We start from the raw sequence: 23,093 nt of genomic DNA, 5'->3' as shown, positions 1-23,093 counted from the left end.
GTGTGGGCTCTTTGCAGACTAGGCATTGAACCCGTGTCCTCCGCTCGGGCAGGCAGATTCTTAACCACTGGACCAGCAGGGAAGCTCGATCCTTTTCCTTTATATTTTCTGCTTTCTGTGTGATGCATAGAAAACCCCTTGCTACCTCCAAGTTACAAATGAAGTTGTAGAATGTAGGGAATTCCTGTGATTCAACTATCCTGGTGATGTTTTAATGCTTCAGCCAGGTGTTGGTTATATAGGTATCTTCTGCATTCTTGAGGTACTTGTGTGTACCTGAAATATTTTAGAGTCTGTTTTTATAATGAAATAAAGGGAGGAGATTGAAGGCAGGAGAAGGGGATGACAGAGGATGAGATGGTTGGATGGCATCACTGACTCAATGGACATGAGTTTGAGTAAACTCCGGGAGTTGGAGATGGACAGGGAGGCCTGACGTGCTGCAGTCCCTGGGGTCGCAAAGAGCTGGACATGACTGAGCGACTGAACTGAACTGAACTGAAAGGGAGGAGGAAACCAAATCCATTTTTGATGGGGTTGCACCGCCAGAAAAACACTCCAAGCCTGTCAAAAACAAACGAAACAAAGAGTACGTGATGTTGTCTGTAAGCCTAAGCAATCTTTAATATCTGAAATCAGCACCATCGGGAATCGGCTACCACTGAGCAGATGAAAAACCCCAGTGTCCACCGCAGACGTGGCCATGCAGTGGGGGTCGGGCAGGGAGCTCAGGGAGAAGCCTCAAGCATGCTACGACACAGGTGGACCCTGACATCATGCTAAGTGAGGGACAACAGAGCGCAGAGCGTGGTCCGCGCACCTCAAACACTCACAGCAGAGACAGAAAGGACGTCATTGGTGCCACGGGCTGGTGGGGACAGAGAGGAGAGGGGCTGCTGCAGGATGAAGGGTGTGGCGGTGGTGCACATTGTCTAAACTTAGATCATGATAATGCCTGCACAACTCTGTCAATACACTAAAAACCACTTGCCACTACCTTTTCCATGTTTTAGCGTGTATCAGGGCTTCATCCTTTTTATGGCCAAGTAATATTCCACTGTGTGGCTGGACCACTGTTTAGCCGTTCATCAGCTGATGGGCCTGTCTCCACTCTGGGGCTGTCATGACCACACATGTACAAGCTTGTGTGTGGACACATTTTTCTGTGTCTTGGACACACACCTGGGAGTTGTGTTGCTCTGGTGGCGTGGAGAACACAGCGATCCCGCCTCACCTTTCCCAGCGTTCTTGCTCGCAAGCCTGGAGATGTGCAGAGGTTTGTGCCCGCAGCTATGGTCACGCCCTCTCGCTTCGCCAGGGGTTGGAAGGCCCGACCAAAGGAAGTGGCAGCCGTGTTCTCCTGCAGCCTTGCCTGGGCACGGGGACGCAGCTGGCTGCACCACAGGTAGAGCTCCTGGAGCAGAGTCCGGTCTGCACGGCCGTTTCTCATGCCCCGCCCCTCTCTCATCTCTAGCTCCCTCTCTCCAGAGAGCCCGCAGCACCCATCTGCTCTCTGGCTGTTACCCACAGCTGGCCTGGTCTTCACCAGGAGGTGGTCCAGGAAGGCTCTCGGGGAGGGTGACCTTCGGACAGAGGCCTGGAGGATGTGAAGAAGCCACATGGCTCTCTGAGAAAAGGCAACATCAAGTGCAAATGTCCTGGGGTTGCCGTGTGCCAGGTTGGCTTGAGGAACAGCCAGGAATCCTTGCAGGCTGGATGTAAACAAGCAAATGCATGAGATCAAAGGGTCAACAAGGGGCTAGATCAGATGGCGTGGGCTCCTCGGGGCGAGGAGGAGCAGGCTCACATTTTCCCAGGGTCTCTCTGCCATGGCGGTCTGAGGGGATGGTGGGACAGCTGGAGGCCTTCCATCCTACAGGAATCCAGGAGAGATGTTAGCAGCTTGGACCAGGGGTGTAGCTGTGTTGACGCTGGGAAAGGTCAGAGTTTGGAATAAAAAAATTGAAGGCAGGTGTGTGAGGGGAAGGGGCGGACGTTCCCCGTGACCTTGGCTCACGCCTCACTGTCCTCTATGGGACCAGTGCTCCGACCCCCCTCCAGCCCCTCCTGCCCTCAGAGAGACTTCCCAAACGCCAACTGAACCCACCCGCCGAAGTTTTCTGTCTTGATAGTCAATACATTTATTGCCACGTGCGTCATAAAATACTAGCCCACCGAACCCATTACCTTGTCAGTAATATAAAATTATCTCTTAGTAACAACTTCCTGTATAAAGACATCCATCGATTTAAAGAAAACGATGAATCAAACAGCACAGGAGGTGAAGCGCCGAGGCAAACATTCCTGCAGAGGGCAGAGGGTAAGACCTGGCCTTGGGGAGGCCCCCCAGCCCCGCGGGTGGCCGCCTGCCTGTTCAGGTGCCCCTAAGGCCGCCCAGCTCTGGCCTTTGCATTTCCTCCGTCCAGGTTTCATGTGTCGCCTCCGAGATCTTTTTTTTTTTGCAAGATTGCTAGTCATTTATTTTTCACGTTTACATTTTTAATCCATCTGGAATTTGTTTGGCTATATCTAAGCCGGGTCCAGTTTTCTCTTCTGCCAGATGGACGTTCACTTGTGCCAACACCACTTATTTCACAATCTGCCCTCTTCCCACCGAGCTGAACTACTACCTTTGTCGTATATTCTGTCCTCATGTACGCGGGAATCTATTTTTGGACTCTCTGTTGTTTTCCGTTGTCTGTTCCTCTGCCAGAGCCATACTGATTTGATTTCAGTGACTCTATGCTACGCTCTTATTTCCGGGAAGGCAAAACCCATGTTACTCTTTTTCCAGTTTCCCCCTTGGTTATTCTGCCACATAAACTTTGAGGTTGTTTTATCCAGTTTTTTTTTTTTAATCACACTGTTGGTATTCCAGTTTGAATTTTGTTAAATTTGTGCTGAAAATATGGGAGAATTGACATTTTTATGGTATTAAGTTTTCCCATCCAAGAACATGGCCCGGCTTGCTCTCTTCCAGATCTTATTATGATATGTGCCAGAAGATTTAATTCCATTTCTGTCTCTATACTTCTACTTCATGTGCTTTATTTTCACAAACAATATATGGTTCTGTTTTGTGTTTAAAATTCTGCCAGTTCTTCCTCTGACCGAAGCTCTGTGCCAGCCACACAAGGTCACCACTGCATGGCATTCCCTCCAAGGATGCTGCCACTCTTGGCTGATCCAGATCCCTTGAGATGGGCCATTAGCTCATGTCCAGAGTTTCTTTTAAATTTCTTTTATTTTTTTTTAACAAACAGTGCCTCATGAATATCCTTGCCTACACCTCTCCTGCTCATGGGGGAGGGCTTCTGAAACGCCTTGACAAGGAAAGGCTGAGTCACATGCATTCCTGTCTCCAGCTTCACTAGATACGGCCAAAGGACTGTGCAAGCTACCTGGACCAACTCTCCTTTCAGCCAGGAGGGCCAGAGAATTCTTTTCCTGCGCTGTAGCCCGTGATGGAGTGTCCTCCAGCTTCTCTTCTTGGCAGACTTCTGTTCCTCTCCATCTTTATTTTCTAATCAAAATATTTTGTTTTTTAACCTTTATTTTTTGTATAGGATATGCGTGTATCCATCTGTGTCTCAACCTCCACCTGTCTCACCTGTGTAACTTTAAACAGCGATCAGAGCTTCCACAGTAAGGCCCTTCTCTTCTCCCTGCCCGCAGCCACCCAAAGGTAAAGCCTCTCACAGGTGCAACCACGGTTAGCCAGTTCTTTTGTTTTCCATCCAGAGAAATTCTGCAAACACGTAAGCAAATCTGTGTGGATCGTCTCGTCTTATCCCCGTTTGTAATCACACTACACTTGGGCTTCTGCAGTGCGCTACTGACTCTCTCGGGGTCACTTGACATCCATATGGAGAGCTACTTCTTTCTTTTTCCTGCCTTCTTTCTTTCTCAGCCTAACAGTCCACTGTTTGGCTGTGTGACAGTCCTTTTAAGAGTCTCTTCCAGGAGAGCATCTTGAGTTTCCAATCATGCCGTAATGTACAAGGCTGCTGTGGATTCCCTTACAGATTGCACAAGTCTGGGAGCGTATCTCTCAGAAAAGTCCTATAAATGGAACTCTTGGCTCCAGGCATAAACGCATTTGTAAATTCGATAGTGTCACATTTCCCATGCCACCCTGACGGTGCATCAGGGGACACTCCTGCCAGCTCGTCTCCCCCACCCGCTGAGGAACACAATATGCAATCGTGTGTTTTGATAGTCGCTAATACCTCTGGGTATCAGGTGGTATCTCAAACTGGTTTTTAGCTTCTTTTTAAGCATCTTTATCATGCTATGATTTACGCCGCATAAAGCTAACTTAGTTGTATGTTTCAGTGAGTTTTAGTTAATGGAGTCATCACCACAGCCTAATTTTAGAACACTTCTCTCATCCTGAATCTCTCACACATTTAAAATTTTCTTTTCTCTGACTGAGATTAAGCATGTTTTCATTAAGATTCCTTTCCATTTCATTTTCTTTGAATTTTCTTTTTATACCTTTTCCCATTTTTTAGTTGTACTTTTTCTTATTGCTTTGCAGACACTCTTTACATATAATGCTCCCAGACTAGGGCAAGTGCCTTTCCTCACGCAGGCACTGGGGATTCCAATTCCCTAGACTGGATATGCGGAATCTCTTGACATGCATGCATCTCCAGCACAGAGTGACCATACCTGATCTTATTCCACTCCCCCGACGTCTCAGCACAGGACCTGGCCCAGAGTATGTCTCTGCAAAAAAGCCTCGGTTCAGTATTTGTAAATGTGTGGCCTTTCCCCCTCACAGTTCCTCTCACAAGTTGCGAGTGTGCTCATAGGTGTCAAGTCTGCTCGCCCGCTGAGGCAATCCCCAGACAGGCACCACAGCCACTTGTTCAACTGTGTACCCAGGGCACAGAACACTGTTGCCGAGCACGTTAAAGTGCCCATTGGATCTGTTAACTAACAAACACTTAAGGAGTTTGCAGAATCGAGGCAGAAAGACACTGGAAGTACCACCGCAGCGTGCAGAGAAGGATCGCAGAAGCAGCGTGGCCACAGCCCCCTATTTCTGTGAAGTACACATCCCCGACCCAGGGGCCTGCAGTGGGGCCTGGGGCTGGTGAGAATACCTCCGCCATGCCGAGTGAGAGCCTGGATCACCAGGTTTTCACGCAAAGCTGGAAATGGATATCTTCACGTGAACTCTTCCACTTCCAAATATCAGTAGTAGTGGGTTGTTGCATGTGACTTGCTGTTTAAATACACGCTCAGGAGGAATTCTTGTAACATCGCCAGGGCCAGACCTGAGGCTAAGGGTAGGAAAGCAACTTGCCCAAGGCCACCCAGCCAGAAGGGGCTGTGCGTGCTGGGGGCTCTGGCCCCAGAGCCTGAGGTGCTCCAGGAGGAACAGGCATCGCTGAGTAGCCCCTGCCAAGGGAGATGGGCAGGCCGAGCTCCACCTGGAAGCCCATTGGGGCCATGACCTCCTGTTGGCCCACTCACAGCAATTCATCATCGCAGCCTGCTGACAAGGCAGGGCAATTATCTTGTATTATGAGTGAAGTCTCCTGGGGCCCAGGCTGGGGGAGAGGCCGGGCTCCCTGAGCACCCGGCTCCTGTCCCTGCCCTTGCAAACACACGGCGGGGGTCCTCAAGCCCCCACCCGCAGACTTGGAGGCTGCAGCAGGTCAGTGGAGCTGAGCACCCCAGGGACCAGGGTGCTCCACGCATGGGTGGTGGGCAGGGCGTAACAGTGGAGCAGAGATGCTGGGGCCGGCCCACTTGCCCGCATTCCCTGGACCCCCAAGGATTCCAGCGCTGAGCTGCTGCGGGGACCAAGACAGCCCTCTGCCCCCGGGAGCCAGCAGAGGCACAGGCCGGTCGAGTTTACATTGCACCCAGTCTGCACTGTAAGAGAAACAGAACAGACGGAGAACAGAGGGGCAGGCAGGGCGACAGCGGGCAGAGAGCCCGGGACAGGACCGTTCCGGCCCCAAAGCGCGGGGAGACGGCCCCTGGGGCCGCGGCACGAGACGGGGACACCGGGTCTGAGGGTCAGTGAGGTCTGTTAGGTAGGTTCTCGAGGGTCCTTCTGAGAGGTGATCTTGCTGCCAACGAGGCTGCGCGGCGTTGATAGGCGGCCCCGTCTGTAACTTCCTGCCGATCCATCCATGCTTTCCACAGACACTTGGGGGCTTGTCCCGAAGCCCGGGGACGCGGCGGGGGCGGACAGAGACCCCGGCCCGCCGCGCCCGCGCGGGGCCGCCAGGGGGCGCGCGAGTCCGCGCCGGGGGTCGCGCGCCGGGGGTCGCGGGCGGGCCGGGCCGGGGCCGGGGGCGCGCGCCGGGGGTCGCGGGTCGCGCGCCGGGGGTCGCGGGCGGGCCGGGGCCGGGGGCGGGGGGCGCGCGCGGGCCGGGGCGGGGGTCGCGCGCCGGGGGTCGCGCGCGGGCCGGCGCCGCAGGTGGGGTGACTTTGGGTTTGACCTGCCGGGCGACGAGCTAACCCCGGCGCACAGCGGGCTTGGGGAGCCGGGAAGATGGCTGCGGCGCCGTCTGCGTCGCCATGGGGACCGTCGCGAGTGCGCACGCACGCCTGGAAAGCACGGCTTTGTGGGCGGCGCGGGGACCTCTGGCGACAGCGCTTCGGTCTCTCTCGCCGCGGGTCCTGAGCGAGGGGGCTCTGGGGCCCCGGGCAGGCGGGGACGCCTGGGTGTTGCCGAACTCCTCGTTTGGGCCACCGGCAACTCGTGGTACCTGGCACACACCCCCTCTGGCTGGAGGGGGGCCCACCACAGGCAGGCCCAGCGACGGGCCCCTGCCCCCTCCCCGGGACACGCAGCAGATACATAAGGCCGCACCCACCCTCGTGCAGACCTATGCACAGAGTCACGCGTGGCGGCACCCGCCTAGGAGCATGCAGACCCGAGGGCCTGTGGCACACCCACGCCCAGGTGCACACCAACTGGCCTGGTGGCAGGCGACACCTCCTGTGTGAATTCCTAGACGGCCTTGTGGAGGGCAGACACGTGGAACACCCCCAACCACGCCTGCACCCGCAGGCTGGCACAACCGCTGCTTCTCACACGTGTCTGCTCACGCTGGGAGACACGCATACCCGCACGCTCACGCAGCACCCCTTCCTCAGGCAGCCTCACCTGGACCACCCCCGCACTAGGCCTGTGCACACACCCCCCGCGCTTCCTCATCTCACACCTGTTCGATGTGCCCGCAGGTACGCCAACACCCCTGCTCGTTCGGTGCCCACCCACTGGCACACCGCCCTGCTCATCTACACATGCCGGGCACACCCGGGGACACGCACTTGGGTGCCCTCGGCAGGCAGGCAGGCCGGCCGGCGGCCCTTGCACCGGGCGCCCGAATGCCCCCCGCGGACGGCTATCTGCCTGCCCATCAACGCGCGGATCTGCGGTGGTAAATGATGCATTCGATGGCGGGCGCATTTGTTGTGCGCGCTCTGAAAGGGCTCCGATAATCTGGAAGGCAGAGATAAGGAACACCATTTATTCCGCGGCACTTTGGAAACAATTCCCTAACCCTGTACAGCCCCATTCTCGGGCAGCCTCCGGGAGCCGGGCAGATAACGATTGGCTATTCATTATCTTCGCCGGGAACAAAGATTAGCCGGCCGAGATGAAAAATTACCCCCGGACAGCGGCGCAGCCCCGCGCGGAACCCCCTGCCCGCGCCTTGGGGCCCCGCCCGCCCGCGCGGGCTCCACGCTCTCGCCCTCCAGCCGGGCGCTCGAGGATGCTCGGACGTGCGGGGGTTGCGGGGGAGGCTGGCTGTCCGCCCCGCCCAGTCTGTCTTTCAGGTCCCCTCTCTCCCCTCCTTCCCCGGGAGCCCTTTCCCCGCCCCCCTCCCCGCGGAGGTCTGGGAGCCCCTGGGGTGCCCTCCTCTCAGTATCTCTCTGAGCGCGTCTCTTTCTCTGGTTAACACTTTCACTGCTTTCCTTCCCATCTCTCTAACCCTTTCTGCCACTTTTTCCTTTTCTTTCTGCTACTTTTCGGTTCTGCCCCTGAGGGTCTCCCAGCCCTCTGCCAGGCCCTCTACGGCTGTTGCGTTTTACAGTTTGTCCTGGGGTCTCCCTGCCTTGTCCCCTTTACCTGTCTCTCTGGGCCTTTCTAGCACAGACTCTCCATGTCTCTCCATCCACCCCAGGGAGGCTCCTGCCCTGCCAGGAAGGGAGATGGTAACTGGGGTGGAGACGGGGAGCTCCCCCTTCCAGGGAGCAGGGCAGACTAGGAAAGGCCCTGTAGACACAGCGCCTGCTGGGTTTGTGGGGGTGAGCTCCTGTGCCCCCGCCCCTGTCCCCCCCAAGGAGGCCACCTCATTAGAGCAGTTATTCAGCATGGCGCTGGCTTCAGCAGATAAGCCTTATCAGCTCATCTCCCCCTCCCACCGACAGACAGCAAGTGCCCTCGCAAATGGCACCCTGGTTCCGCTGGCGGCCTGCCTGCTGGTCAGGGAAGGTGTGCCGGCAGGCAATCTGGGAACACACACACAGTGTCACCCACAGACACACTCCTCCACAGCCAGCAGACACAGAGCAACACGGGGAAGAGAGTCCTGCGTGGCTCACAGATAGATCCACGTGCACGGATGCCCACAGCCCAGTTCACAGACACAGGGGACCCAGAGACACTACTGCTACCGCCCACTCCCGTGTGTGCCCACAGGGACACGCCGCAACGTGTAGACAGACACTTGGAAATACCCACTTCCTGTCACAAGGTCCACGGCCACACTGATCTCACAGACACACAGTGGCACACGGCCAATGCCAGAGCTACTCGCTCCCCAGTGCACTTGCGGGTCGCACTCTGAAACAGCCACACACAACACACAAACCCTCAGGGACCCACACAGGGACTGAGCTCACAGAGTATCCAGGACCCTCAGGAGGAAGCGGACAGACGAGCAGCCTCAGCTTCGCAGACTCCCTTCCAGTGTGCTCACAAACGGCCGCAGGCACACACGGGCACTCAGCCCAGAGGGCTCGCAGCGTGGTCACCACCAGCTTCCCAGAAAGCTGACCCGGCAGCTGGCACACACCTCCTCTCTGGGCACACCTGGGCAAACACTTCCCAGTCTTTGGAGGCAAAGCACTTTGTCTTTGGGCCAAAGGTCCCCAAAGGCACTTCTACTCTTCCTGGGCACCTGGGATGGGACTCCAGCCACCGTGCTGAATCTCCTGGTAGGAACTTTGGAAGTTCAAGAACTGACCTTCCTAGCTCCCAACCTCAGCAGTTTCTTGGGGTGAAGACTCCCTGCTCCTCCACCCAGTCTTCCAAGAACAGCTCTCTGCCCCCACTGCCAGCTTCCTCCAGGGCTCTCCTGGGAAGGGCCAGGCGGTGCCTAAAACTCCACTTCTAAAATCCCCTGGCTGCTCTGGAGTTGGGGTGGGCTATAGGTGGGCCAGGGCAAGAGCTTTGTTTACACCCAGCCTGATAAGCCTGGGAGTGAGGCAGTCGTGTGAGTGCCAGATGGGCATCAAGCTACACTTGAATGTGTGCACGTTGGTGTGACCCAGACCTCCCGCTCGAGGATGTCCATCCACGCCAAGTGTGTAATGCATGGCACGGATGGACATGTGGCCGTGTGACTGGAGGTGGGTGGCAGGAGGAGGAGCAGGCATCTGTGTGCGTGCGAGTGTGAGCGCGAGTGCCCACGTCTCTGGAGGTCCCGGGGGAAGAGTCTCGGAAGACAGACCGCCGGCCTCTCTGAGCACATCCCAGCGTGTGCGCCCCTGCCAGGGCGGGAGTGGGCTGGAGTCCGGGCAAGTGGGGAGAGGCGCCCTGCATGCCCACCGCCCGCTAGCCGCCGGTGGCTGGCCCAGGAAGGCTGGGCGCCCTCCTGCCCCCCCGCGGTGCTCCCGCCTCCCCCTTCACCAAAGTGCTGTCGAAATAAAAGCAGACCGCGGCGGTGGGGGGCAGGGAGGGCCAGCGCCGCCGGGGCTCACCGCTCACGTCTCCTCCTGGCTGCCGTCGCCCCATCATCCACCCCGCAAACAAAAGCCGCCCGCCGCACACCATGAGGCCGCTCTCCGCGCCGCCCGGGCCCCGCTGGTGACGCGGCCTGCCCGCGCGGCTCCCTGGGCACCCCGCTCCTCCCAGGCCCCAGCCGCCCGGGGGCGCCGCCCACCGCATCTCGCTTGGTAAGTCGACCCTTCTCCTGGCCAGGGCCCTGTCAGCTCCCCAGGCTCGGCCCACCTGGCATCCTAGTCGAGCGGTCCGCCTGGCCTGGTGTCCCCAACATGTGGCCTTTGGGGCTTGCCCTAAGAATCCGAGCACCTGGAACCCCAGGTCATAGGGGCCAAAACCGGAGAGCGCCTCTGGGGAGTTGTAGCCAGCAGGCCCGACTCGAGTGGAAGCCATCCCATTTCTCAGATGGAGCCATTGGCCCTGGGTTCCCGGTTACTCCGAGAGATGAAGATTGCACCCTCCCACCCCAGCCCCGGGGCTGGGCCCTTTGTGTTGGCCGCCCCCACCTCCAGGATGCGCCCGAGCCGGGCAGCCGATCCCGGGCTGCACCTGCCGGCTGGTCCCGTGCGCCGGCTTTGCGCGGCTTAACCCGGCGCGCTCTTGCCTGCGCCCCCGCGGCCCTTTATCTCAGTGTGGCTGGGGTGCGGGTGGGGAGAACCTGGGGTCTGGAAGTCGCCCCCCCCAACCCCATGCCGGAGACGGAATCCTTTTAGTGGAATTTCAATAAGAATGGGGCTGCCGCCGGCTGGGGATCTGCCTCCGGGGAGGCGGGAGGCGTAGAAGGCGGGGGTCTGGGTTTGTCTACACCCAGGGCATTTAGAATCATTCCGCAGAGGTCAGGCTTGAACTCCAGGTTGCCCCAACCGCGAGGGGAAAGGTCTGGCATTCAGGGCCCCCGGATGCTGCGGCAGCTCCTTTCCCGGAAAACACGGAAGGAAATTCGTTGTTTTGGAAAAAGCCAGGTCTCCGGGGGTCGGGGACATCTGGCCATGAGCTCTGGTCTACGCAGGCTCTTCGCGCTGGGATTCGTTCATGAGTAGGCAGGATCCGAGAAGCAGGAAGGGCCAGCGGCGGCCCGGGCGTCTGGGGCGCGTTTCCCAGCCGGGTTGACAAATTGCAGACAAATTGCATCTAACGAAATGGATTTACCCGTTGTCCTACTGCCGGGCTGCAGGGCTGCCAGGCCTCCGAGCAAACCGTGGCTGTTCGCGGAGGAGGGAGAATTGCGCTCGATTGTCTGCAGGTCTCAGCAGGGCCCCCCCGCTGTTGGGCTTGGAGGTAGTGGGTAGAACCTCCCAAGATCTCCCAGGAGCCTGGGCCCAGGATGCAGACACCCGTAGGACATTGGGCCCTGGTCTTTACGATTCAAAAAGACCCGGAACATAGAGGGAGTGGGAGAATCAGTAGGGAGGCGGGCGGAGAAGGAGAGTTGGAGTTTAGGGGGCTGGGAGTGAACCTGATAGAGCTGTTGGTTTCTGGTCCCTGCACGGGGGTGCCCCTCTGGAGGATGGCTGAGGCCCGATCTCAGGCCTTGCCTTAGAGACTTCTGAACCCCTCTGGCCAGAGCAGTCCCCTCTTCCTCCTCAGGACCCCTCAAGGAGCTGGGGGGCTGCTGGGTGGCAAATTAAATATCCCTATGGAAGGCAGCCGCTAAGCAAATGTATTTCTTTAAATGCCCAGCACTGATAGATAGATGTCCACGGGAAAAGGTGAGAAGAATTCGGTTACAAAGAGAGGGCACACTTAGGGTCCCAGAGGGGAGAGAAGTTGAAACAAAGGGCAGGCAGGATGGGAGGGCTGCCTGGGATGGGGGAGCCCTGGGCAGCTGGGTGCGGGGCTGAGGCTCCGGATGTCTGCACCCCCAGCTCCCTGCGAAAGCACCCAGGTGCCTCCAAGCCACGCTCCACCGGAGAGTCTCTAGTCATTTGGAAAGGGTCATTAGAAAACTCAGTTTTCGCGGTTGCCCTTCCCCAGTCCTTTGTAAAATCTTGTTCCCATGTAAGGAAAGGGACAGCTGACCAAAGGGCAGCGACCTGCATTCGCAACAATCCTTTCGAGTGAACAAAAAAAAAAGAGAGAAAGAGAGAGAAAGAAAAAAAGAAAAGAAAAAGGAACACGTGCCTCCAAAGTGGGTGTCTGGAGACCCCCAAAGTCCAAGGTCCTAAGTTGACATAAGTCCGCTTTCTGCAGCCTGGGATCCCCACCCCAGCCCAGTCCATCCTAGGAGCTGGAAGCTACCCTCAGCCTCCCTGGAGGTTTGTACCCTCAGCAGGGATCCTGAGGTCTCACTGTTCAGTTGGGGGAGGCCCCCGGTTAGCATCCATCGTCTGTCCAGTGGACAAACTTACAGGGGAACCCCCCATTACCAGCCGGCTGGGGGCCGAGCTGCCTGGTGCCCTGCTTTCCTCTCCCCGCGGGTTCGTTCCTGCGGGAGAAGGAAGGCAGCAGTCCCGGGTCCAACGCAGGGGCTCAGTTACCGTAGAGGCTGCGGCCGAAGAGGCCGCCTGCCCGCCTGCCTTCTCCGGGAAGGCGACCCCACGTTCCCGGGAGACCGGGCAGTGTCCCTCTTTCCTTTTTTTCCTCTAGGCCGGGACTGCGGGAAGGGGGGCTGGTGCGGCTCTTCGGAGGCCCCCCGATCGAGCATTGCTTAACTGCGCTGCTAAGCTCCTCTTCACTGCGATTTTCTGAGCCGCTGAGCGGAGTAATTAAATCCCCCGTTCGAGCTTCGAGTTGCGCCAGGCCGGCGGGCAGCGCGGGGCTGCGGCTCGAGCGACCCACCGGGCAGGTCACTCCATCCCTGCGGTGGCCGGGAAGCTGCCCCGGAGGGGCTTCAGGCTGCCCCGGAGGAGCTTGCAGCCAAGCTCGCGGTTATGAAATTGCAGACCCACCCAGCCCCGGAGATCATCTGAACCGCGCTTTGGGGAGAAAAAGGCTATTACCTGCTCTCCTGAAGGCTTGGAAGGATCGTCTCCCCGCGAGCGGACGCTGGGATCGCGGCTAGCGGTAAGTTTCCGCTCGGCTCCGGCGTTCACCGCCTCGCGGCCGGCCTGCGAGTCCGGGGCCTCCCGCGCTCGGTCCCCGAGTTTGAACTTCGTGGGGCGGGCTTGCTGGACACCGGGGATTGTCCCCGGTGCCGCCTTGTCTTTGAGAAGCCCCTGCTGGGCTCTGAGGCGGCAAGACAGGCGGGAGGCTTGGCGGCGACCGCGTTTTACGCGTTGATGCGTCGTAAACTACAGGCAGGGAGCAGAAACAGACGTCCGGAGAGACCGCGGGTCCCGGCCAGGCCGCGCGCGTTTCGGGCGCGCGATCCGGGAGGCGCCGAGGCCACTCACCTGCCCGGGCCGGCAGCTGAGGCTCGGCCCTCAGGGCCTCGAGCTCTCACTCCCGGCCCCGGTGCGCCTTACCCGGCGAGCGCCGGCCTCCTCTCCCGCGGAGCGGAGTTCCCGAGAAGACAGGGCCCCGCGCGCCCCGGAGCGGGAGGCGCGGCGGGCGGCCAGGGCAGACGGGTCCCCAAGGGCCAGAGGCGCTCGGGTTCCCTCGTCCCAGGGCTCTGCACCCCTGTCCCCCGATCCTTTACCTGCGCCAGGGCCTCGGGCAGAAAGGGCCGGCGGGACGCCGAGGCAGGGGGAGGCCCCCGAGGCGCTGCTGGGGCTGGCCTTGGAGGGGGTGACGGGGGCATGCCGGCGGAGCCCGGCCTGGCCTGGTGCCCCCCGAGCCGAGGGGACCGAGGGCTTTCCTCCCTCCTCAGATTATTAAAAAGTTCATTTCCTGGCGAATCGGGTGACGTCAGGGGCCCGGCGTCGCGGTGGCGGGGCTGCCCGGCCGGAGAAGCCGCCTCCAGTTACCCAATTACCGACTGTCAATCCTGCGCCCCTCCCCCGCCTCCCGGGGGTGGCCGGGACCCCGGCCCTCCCGCCTGCCGCGGGCCCACCTAGCATCCCTCTGGGCTTCTATCCCCGAGGGCTGTGGGCCCAGCGAGGGGAGAGGGGCTGGAGGACGTCGGTGACTCCCCGTTACCCCCGCACCTGTTCCAGGCCCCCTCCCCAGTTTCCCTTTCCCGACCCCCTCCCTGGGCGCCTCGGTCTCCTGTCATTACAATGCGAGCGAGCAAAGAGCGCGCGGGGCCGGGTTCACCCGCGGCTGCATCTCCGGGCTGGACGTTTGTGGAGAGCAGTTCCAGGCGGCTGAGGTGTTAGTTCTCAGACCACCGTCTCCTTCTGCCCAGGGGCCGCTTTAGGGACCCCCCCCCACCCCACCCCCCAGGAAGAAAATGCCTCCTCCTGCCCCGAGGCGTCTCCTTCGAGCCGGCGCCGGCGCCAGTCCGGGTCTGCACGGCCTCGCCCCAGGCAGTTCGGCCCGTCGGTCTGTGAAGGCCACGCCCGGGAAGGGGGCGCCCCCTCCCCCTCCCCGGAGCCCCAGCCAGGCCACCTCCGCCGGGTCCAGCGGTCCTAAGCGGCCTCTCGCCCGAGGCCCAGGTGCCCGCGGGGGGCCCTGCAGTCCCTGCCCCTCGCTGCTCCTGACCCGCAGCTGTCCTCCGACCTCCCGGCCCCCGGTCTGGCCAGAGCCCCCGTTGGGGGACGGAACGGCCTGGGGAGGTAGGTGGACCACCATGGCCACGTTGAGTGGCAAAGGAGGCGGGGTCCGAGAGAGTGGACGGACTGGGGTCCCCGGGAGAGGACACCGAACGCCCAGAGGGTGCGCGGCCCAGGCTCCTGGGGAGGGGGCCCGGTTGGAGGTTGGTTACTGGGAGCCGGGCCCGGAGGGTAGGGGGGCCACGCGGGCCCGGAGAAAGGGGCGCAGCAGCCGGCCTCGGGGCGCGGGTCCTGGGGGGGCGCCGGCAGCAGGGGCCGCCGGGAGGGGCGGGCTGGCACGGGGGGCGGCCCGCGGGCGCGTCCGGAGTCTGCGGCCCGGGAGCCGCGGGCCGGCCAATGGGGGGCGGAGGCTGGGCGGCGCGCGGCGCTGATTGGCTGGCGCGCGCTTCTTAGGCGCGCGCGGCCCCCGCTTCATGTCTGTGCCGGAGCCGCGAGCTGGCGCCAGCGCGGCCGGACGATGCGGAGCGGCCGGAGCCGGGCGGGCCCGAGGCCGAGGCGCGCGCTGTCCCCCGCTCGCACCCCGTGAGCCCCTCCGGCCCGCCGGCCGCGCCGTCCCCGAGCCCGCGCCGCCCGCGCCGAGGCCGCGCCCCTCCCGCGCCGCTGCGTCTGTAAGTTCGGGCTGCGAGAGCCGGCGGGGTCGGGGGGTGGCTGGGGCGCGCCGGGCTCCGCGAGGTCACTGCGGGGGCCGGGCCGCGGGTGGCCGCTGTGCGGAGCCTCGGTGAGCAGTTCGGCTTGTGTCGCCGGGGAGCGCGCGTGGGGGCTGGCGCTTGGCCAGTGGGGCTCTGTGTGTGTGTGTGTCTGGGGGGGCGAGGTCAGCGCCGAGAGTAGTTTTGTGAGTGTCGCCAGCATCGTGCGCCCCTTGGGGCCCCGCGGGCGCCGGGCTTTAACTTTTTAGTGTATGTTTATGCGTTTGTGCACAGGGATGGTGCGGGGTGGCATGGTGCGGGGCGAGATGGGGGGTGACTAAAGTGAGGCTCTCTGCGTGCGTTGGGGTCACTGGTGTCGGGGTTTTGCCCCTGCGTGTGACCCCGTGCGCAGAAGTGTGTGGCTCTGGGTACCCGGGTCACCGTGTGAGCGTGCGTGGTTGAGCCGGCTCCCCCCGCCCCTCCTTTCGTTTTGAGCTCTGGGCTTTCCTCCCACCCGGGACTGGTCCGCGACTGAGCTCGGCTGGGGCACAGCGGCGCGCGGGACTCCTCACGGCGGGGCTTGGGGTGTCCGGCCGTGGCGGCGCCCCTCACCGCCCCCCGCACGCCCCCTCCGTCGTGCAGGCGCGCCGCCACCGCCTCTGCGCAGACCCCGCGCCTCCGCCGCCAGCCATGGAGGTGGCTCCTGAGCAGCCGCGCTGGATGGCGCACCCCGCCGTGCTGAACGCGCAGCACCCCGACTCGCACCACCCGGGCCTGGCGCATAACTACATGGAGCCGGCGCAGCTGCTGCCGCCCGACGAGGTGGACGTCTTCTTCAACCACCTCGACTCGCAGGGCAATCCCTACTACGCCAACCCGGCCCACGCGCGAGCGCGCGTCTCCTACAGCCCGGCGCATGGTGAGCCCCGGGCCCGAGGATGACCGGGAGCTGGGACGCGGAGCGCCCGGCGCGGGACGCGGGGAGGCCCGCTACGTGCTTCCCGAATGTGGGGTCCGCAGCAATCGGGGCCGCTGGGAAATCGGGGAGGGAAAGGACGGGGCAGCAGCCTCTTGCGGAGGCTCCGGGGCCCCTGGGGCTTCTCCCTGTCTCCAGCTGGCTTGCCGGGGGAGCCCCCTCCAGACTCGTCCAGGGGGTCCTTCTGTGCTACTTTTCCTTCAGCTGGAGCCTGACTTTCCTGGTGAATTGCCGGTTGGGGTGTTGTGTTTCCCATTGTCTTTGGGGAGTGGTCGTGGTTGTGGGGCGTCCTGGCTCCCCCGGTGCACCCTGACGCCCCCTCCCCCCGCAGCTCGCCTGACTGGAGGCCAGATGTGCCGCCCGCACTTGCTGCACAGCCCAGGGCTGCCCTGGCTGGACGGGGGCAAGGCAGCACTCTCCGCGGCCGCGGCGCACCACCACAACCCCTGGACCGTGAGCCCCTTCTCCAAGACACCCCTGCACCCCTCGGCTGCTGGAGGCCCTGGAGGCCCCCTGTCCGTGTACCCAGGGGCCGGGGCTGGGGGCGGGGGCGGCGGCAGCTCGGTGGCCTCCCTGACCCCCACCGCAGCCCACTCGGGCACCCACCTCTTCGGCTTCCCGCCCACGCCCCCCAAGGAAGTGTCTCCGGACCCCAGCACCACCGGGGCCGCCTCACCAGCCTCCTCCTCTGCAGGGGGGAGCGCCGCCCCCCGGGGGGATGACAAGGATGGCATCAAGTACCAGGTGCCGCTGGGCGAGAGCATGAAGATGGAAGGCGGCAGCCCCCTGCGCCCGGGCCTGGCTGCCATGGGCACCCAGCCTGCCACTCACCACCCCATCCCCACCTACCCCTCCTATGTGCCAGCCGCCGCCCACGACTATGGCAGTGGGCTCTTCCACCCAGGAGGTTTCCTGGGTGGCCCGGCCTCCAGCTTCACCCCAAAGCAGCGGAGCAAGGCCCGCTCCTGCTCAGGTGAGGCGAGGGCCCAGGGCCTCCCGGGAGTGGGGAGGGCTTGCGCTTCGGTGGGAAGGGGCTGAGACCCGGGCGAGGGTCGGCCTGGGTCTCTCCAATCCGGGGGTGGCTGGTGTCCATCCTGATGGCCCCCGACCGATCTTTGAGTCCCCTTTGAGAAGGCGCCCGCAGACCTTCTCAGGTGCTCCTGGTGGCCCCCGAGTTTGCTTCCTGTCCACATTCCTTACCCTCCCCTCCAGCGTGGGCCACTGCCCGCCCGGGGGTCCCCTATCCCTTCCCTGAGCCTGAGGGAACGCCGGTGTGAGAGAGTACGCCTTGGGTGTAGGGAGCGCGGCGTGGCGGCTCGGACGTGTGTGTCCCTGTGTCCGTGCGCGTCAGTGCTGTGCTGGGCGCCCTCTGCCCTCCTTGGGGCTCCAGACCCTTAAGGAATCTAGATCTGCAACTCCATCAGGCCGGTCTTTGGATCTCATGGCTCCCAATCTCCTCGGGAGAGTTCCCCCGAGGCCAAATTCCCGGGACCTGCGCACTCCCTGCCCGCTGGCGTGTCCTTCCCTCTCCCTCCCTGCTCGGGGGTCAGGGGCTGCTCACCTCCTTCCAGCCCCTTCAAGACCACTTTTAGAACGTTTGCTCCAGAGTCGAGAAGCCACCTGGTCCTGCCCGTGTGGGCTGCCGATTTAAAGGACGCGGGGAGAAACGTGCAGGGTCACCTCACACCGAGGCTGCCGCCCATGTCCACTTGGGTCCTACGCTGGGGGGCCTTGTCCGACTGGCTCGCTGGCCTTTTAAGTAGCCCTTTCTCTCAAATTGGTTTTACGTTCTATTCGAATTCCAGATGGTCTTTTCATAACCAAACAAAATAGCACCGCCAAGCAGGCACCCCGCAAGGTCACTCAGTCCACTCAGCCTGAAAACGAAAGGGCTGGTTATGTACTTCGTTTGAAACAGCAGCAACTTCCATCCCAGTGCAGGGCCTCGGCGGAAGGCAAGGGAGGCTGGGGAGAGAGAAGGGAGTCACCAAGGACGGGGATGGAGAGCAGAATCTGAGGGCCGGGACAGGGTCCCAGGAGAGGCGGACGCAGCTGGGGAGGGAGGACTGGCCAGAGCAGAGAGGGACTCGAGGGGGCCCAGCCTCCGGCCCAGCTCGAGCTGGTGCCCCGAGCAGAACCCCCGGGGCCCGCTGCCCTCCCCGCCGCAAGCTGCTCTCTGAACTCTGAATCCCACCTCCTGGTTCCTCTCCAGCCCGGCTGGAACCAAGAGTCCGCTGGCCCCTGAAGCAGCCTGGCGCGTGTGACTCTGTGTCCCTGTCCGCTTGCAGAAGGCCGGGAGTGCGTCAACTGCGGAGCCACGGCCACCCCTCTGTGGCGACGGGACGGCACCGGGCACTACCTGTGCAATGCCTGCGGCCTCTACCACAAGATGAACGGGCAGAACCGGCCGCTCATCAAGCCCAAGCGGAGGCTGGTAGGAGCAGTGGGGGGCCTGGGGGTGGGGGAGCACCCTGGGGCCAGAGCCTCGACCTGGGCTGAGCCCGCAGTTGATTACACGCAAAAAACAAGCCTTCAAATGCAGGTGCTGGAAATCTTTTATCATGAGAGTTGGGGCAGTCCGGCTTTTTAGGCTAGATTCTTTTCAGGCCAGGTTTCCCCTGGGCAGTCCACCTGGTACCTTCAGGGGTTCCCCCCCAACACCACCACCAGCGCGGAGCATCCAGGGGCCCAGGTCCCATCCCCTGGCCTCTGTTAAACTTTTAAAAATAGGGCCGTGAAGTCATGTTCCCTGTAGCCTGGGGCTGTTCTCCCTGGCTTCCCAACACACAGTCTCCTCGTGCTTATTTAAATAAAACACACACACCAACCACCAAAAAAAAACCTGCCCTTTATTATTTTTCCATGGAGTCACCTATACTGTGTATTTTCATTTGAGTGATTTAAAAAAAATGCCCTTTCGGATCTCCTGCCGGAGTTTCCTATCCGGACATCTGCAGCCCAAAGATAAGGAAACTTCGCGTATCTGTTTCCGGACTCCGCAAGTTTTCAGCCTCTCTCCTCGGCTCAGCCCTGCCTCTCGCTGGGCTGTTTTGAAATTTCTAATACCCTCCTCTCTGCAAATAATGCGTAAAATGCTAAGAATAATAAATATATTTTTTCAGGGCGAAGTGATTTACGAGGGAGGCTTAAATCGCTTGCTGATTCGGGGGGCCCCTGTTTTTTTTTTCCTGGAGTGAGGGCTGGGTGAGGGCCTCGGCGGGTGGAGGATGCAGGGCCAGCCCCTGAGTCAGAATTCCAGCTCCGGCTGCTTACTCACCCTCGCCCCTCCCCGCCCCGGGCTGCAGGCTGGCCCCTCTGGACCAGGCCGGGGCCTGGGGTCACGCCTGCCCCTGCTGGCCTGGGCTCCCCGCCCCCAGGCGGGACGTGCTGCTGCTGTGGGGCTGGAGAGGGTGTCTGCTTTCTGGGGTGAAGCTCCTCTCACCCCGCCTCTGGGTTGCCTGCCGCTGCCTTCTCCTCCAGGAGCCCGGGGCTCCGGGCCAGGCCTGCACTCCCCGAGGGGCTGGGGGCAGTCGGCACCCTGGAGACTGGGGGACAGGGCCCTGTACACGTAGATCGGTGTTGTCCAGTAAGTTGGTGACCGATGGACGCCTTTTGGGCGTGCACCATCCACTGTGGTCGCCTCCAGCTGTGCTGTGATTAGGGATCCCCTCAAACGTGGCCGCTGCGACTGAAGAAACTGTATTTCTAACTTGCTTAAACTGTAGTTCAGTTGAATTTAAATGGCCACGTGGCCAGTGGCTACTGCGCTGGATGGTGTGCAGCTCGACTCCTGAGCGTTTCCCCGACCTCCCTGCCCTGGGCAGCTGCGGGGCCCTGTCCTTTGGCCCTGGGGCTTTGGACATGCCCAGGACTGGATTTTGTGGGAATTGCAGCCCCAGCTCGAGGTGCCCAGGGGGACGAGCCAGTCGTCTAGACTGGCTCCCTCTCCGAGCCTCGGTTCCCGGGTTCCCGTGGTGGCATTCGTGTTCGGGGGTTGGGGGAGGTGGCTGCTTTTCTCTTGCAGCTCTTGCAGCCCCTCTGGTTCTGAGAGCACTTTAGTCTGAAGTTCTGTGACGGTTTAGGTTTCCAATTCTGAGATGCAAAGACTCCTGTGAAATTTGCGCTTCTGAGCTCAGTGGGTTGGGGAAGGGAGCCGGGGTGGCCTGAGGGTCAGGAGGGAGATTGCGGGGGGCTGTGGGAGCCCAGCTTGCCGACCCTGCCCCACCCCGCCCCCCCAGTCAGCCGCCAGAAGAGCAGGCACCTGTTGCGCAAATTGTCAGACGACAACCACCACCTTATGGCGCCGGAACGCCAACGGGGACCCTGTGTGCAACGCCTGCGGCCTCTACTACAAGCTGCACAATGTGAGTTGCCCCACCCGGCCTGCCCCGCCCCTCCCTGGGGACTGCGGCGCTTTGTGCTGCGGGGCGCGGCCTGGGCTGCCATCCCCAGCGTGGCTTGGCTTGGGAAGCGAGCGGCAGAAGGGCTTCCCACGAGGGGGGCGAGCTTGCTGGAGGACGCCCCCCATGGTTGGCCATCTCTGCTCGGAGGCAAAGCCTGGGGGCCGGAAGGCCCTGGAGGCCGATGCGCCTTGGGGAGGGGGCCCCCCGAGGCCAGGCTGGGGTTATGGTCTGGCCGGGAGGAGAGGTCCAGTCTCTGAAAGCTCTGCATGGCCCCCCAGGTGAACAGGCCGCTGACCATGAAGAAGGAAGGCATCCAGACCCGGAACCGGAAGATGTCCAGCAAGTCCAAGAAGAGCAAGAAGGGGTCCGAGTGCTTCGAGGAGCTGTCCAGGTGTGTGCAGGACAAGGCCTCCCCCTTCAGCGCCGCTGCCCTGGCGGGACACATGGCGCCCGTGGGCCACCTGCCGCCCTTCAGCCACTCCGGACACATCCTGCCCACCCCGACGCCCATCCACCCCTCCTCCAGCCTGTCCTTCGGCCACCCCCACCCATCCAGCATGGTGACCGCCATGGGCTAGGGCCCGCCCCCACGGACCGATGGACGGACGCCGGGGATGGCGCTCCCAGGGCACGGGGGGACCCAGTGCCCAGCTGGCCAGCCCGCCCCGAGACCACGGCCCCTGCCCGCCCAGCTGGACACACGCGGCCTCACCTGTGGGCACCCTGGCCGTCACTGTGAAGCTGCTCCTGGGCAGGCCTGGCCGCACCCAGGCGGGGTTTCTGCCGAGGACGACTGTGAGTGTGAAGGACGCCTCTGAAGAAACACGCGTGGGCGAGGGATGCTCGGGGGCCGCGGAGAAGGCAGGGGGGCAGGCGGAGAAGTTTACTTGGCTCAGGTTTCTCACAAGGACGGGGAGACTTGGTTCTTGGGGCCAAGTGCCACGTGGCCAGCCCGCCTGCCTGGCTCTGGGGTAGGTCTCTGGGGGGACCTGGGCCCCCTCTGCAAACGCCGAACCCAGCTGGGCTGAGCCTCTCCGGGGGGCTGCACGGGCCCCGGAGGGCAGAGACAATCACAGGCGGCCCTGTGCGGATTCCCAGGCCAGGGCTGGGTCACAGGAAGGAAGCGCTTTCTTGAGAGGGGAAACGTCTCCCACACTGCTCCCTGGTCCTGAGGCTGGAGCCAGCCTGACCCAAGCGCCCTCCACAGCCCCAAGCTGGTGCCACCACCTCGGCCGGGGACACCCTGTACATATGTCCTTTTTCTGCTAGCCCCTGAACCCCCTCTTCTCCAACACCGACGCAAAAGAGAAACAGAAAAAAAAGGAGAAAAGCTGCATAAGCTTAACTCGCTGATGAGTTGTTTTATTTTTAAACTCTTTGGGTCCAGTCAATTGTATGTGGCCACGAGAGCCCTTGCTGTGGAAAAGAAGAAAACCTTCAAACCAAGGCTGTGGCTGGAGAGATTCTCAGATCACACTGTCCTCAGACGGGAGGCCAGGGGCTGGGGCTGCTCAAGGCTTCGGGGGGCTGACCCGGCAGGTGGGTCCGAGCCTGAACTCAGGCTCGGCCACCAGGCTGCTGGGGTCCCGCTGCGCCACGCTGTGGGTGTCTGGACCCTTCCCAAGGTACAGCTGTACATAACCACGTCCGGGTGGAGAGTCTGTGCGGCCGCGGCGGGTGCGGCGGCCGGCCGGGGCAGCCCAGGAAGACGACTGTGCTGATGTAGGCCAAGTGCAATAGGGGGCACCACAGCTGGAAGTAACTTATTTTGTACTAGTATCCGCATAAGAAGAAGAATCGGCAGTATTTTCTGGTTTTATGTTTTATTTGACTCGTTTTATTTTGGATTAGTGAACTAAGTTATTGTTAATTATGTACAACATTTATATATTGTCTGTAAAAATTGTATGCTATCTTCCTATTCCTTCAAAGTGAATACTGTTAAGAATAATAAAATACTTTTTGTGAATGCCTCTGGCCTGCCTCATGGGCTCACGGGGCTCCTGAGTCCCGCCTGGGCGTGGAGGTTGTTGACAGCAAACTGGTCCTAAAGCCCTGGGATTCAGACGGAAGGGCTCCTGGAACACGGGGTCCTGGGCCTCCCCTGAACTGCGCCACCCGAACTTCCTCACCACCTGGTGGGGGTCCTGGGGTCTCGGTGGGTGCGGGGGAGGCTCAGGAAGACTGTGGGTTCTGCACCCTTTAGCCACATCCCGGCCCTTTTCCTAAGGGCTCAACGGGGCTCAGGAAAAGCCCAGGGGGACGGGTCCCCCTGCCATCCTCTCGAGCTCCTGTGCCTGAGCTCCCTGGTCACCAGTGTCCGTGTGTTCGTTTTCATTGGCGAACCTGATCACCGGTGCCTTTGATCACTGACTGCTGTTCTCTAATCAATGATTCTGGTTACTGGAGATCGTCATCGTGACTGACATTCCTGATCAGTGACACATCTGATCACCGGAGCCTGTGACCGTAGACATCTGATTACTCACAGCTGACCACCAACTCGTGATCACC

At 61.4% G+C, this 23,093-nt stretch overlaps 1 protein-coding gene and 1 long non-coding RNA gene across 4 annotated transcripts; one reads left to right on the top strand and one right to left on the bottom strand.

The window, feature by feature from the left end:
• Positions 1 to 574: 574 nt before the first annotated feature.
• Positions 575 to 6,268, bottom strand: LOC148773965 (uncharacterized). The gene is made up of 3 exons (XR_016036259.1): positions 5,112 to 6,268; positions 4,675 to 4,731; positions 575 to 1,931 (listed from the first exon to the last, which is right to left on the bottom strand). It is a non-coding gene; the product is annotated as an uncharacterized LOC148773965 (long non-coding RNA).
• Positions 6,269 to 12,861: 6,593 nt separating this feature from the next.
• GATA2 (GATA binding protein 2) lies at positions 12,862 to 22,548 on the top strand. Of its 3 annotated transcripts, none has more exons than XM_055413439.2 (6): positions 12,862 to 12,985; positions 15,843 to 16,119; positions 16,508 to 17,149; positions 18,465 to 18,610; positions 20,415 to 20,540; positions 20,858 to 22,548. In XM_055413439.2, exons 2-6 carry the CDS (start codon positions 15,891 to 15,893, stop codon positions 21,155 to 21,157), a joined length of 1,443 nt encoding a protein of 480 aa, XP_055269414.1. In that variant the 5' UTR covers positions 12,862 to 12,985; positions 15,843 to 15,890; the 3' UTR covers positions 21,158 to 22,548. The 3 variants fall into 3 exon arrangements, with proteins under 3 accessions (XP_055269414.1, XP_055269415.1, XP_055269413.1); XM_055413440.2 differs by lacking the exon at positions 12,862 to 12,985 and adding an exon at positions 14,481 to 14,577; XM_055413438.2 differs by lacking the exon at positions 12,862 to 12,985 and adding an exon at positions 15,005 to 15,182.
• Positions 22,549 to 23,093: the final 545 nt, after the last annotated feature.

The sequence above is a fragment of the Moschus berezovskii genome, chromosome 24, assembly GCF_049115385.1.
Source record: "Moschus berezovskii isolate FMDL1 chromosome 24, NW_MosBer_1.0, whole genome shotgun sequence".
NCBI lineage: Eukaryota > Metazoa > Chordata > Mammalia > Artiodactyla > Moschidae > Moschus > Moschus berezovskii.
This window is presented reverse-complemented; position numbering and strand designations above follow the sequence as displayed.

Coding starts and splice junctions, on each gene's coding strand:
- GATA2 (XM_055413439.2), top strand. CDS start 15,891: ATGGAGGTGGCTCCTGAGCAGCCGCGCTGGATGGCGCACCCCGCCGTG. Junction 16,120..16,507: donor CTCCTACAGCCCGGCGCATG/GTGAGCCCCGGG, acceptor CTCCCCCCGCAG/CTCGCCTGACTGGAGGCCAG. Junction 18,611..20,414: donor TCAAGCCCAAGCGGAGGCTG/GTAGGAGCAGTG, acceptor CCGCCCCCCCAG/TCAGCCGCCAGAAGAGCAGG.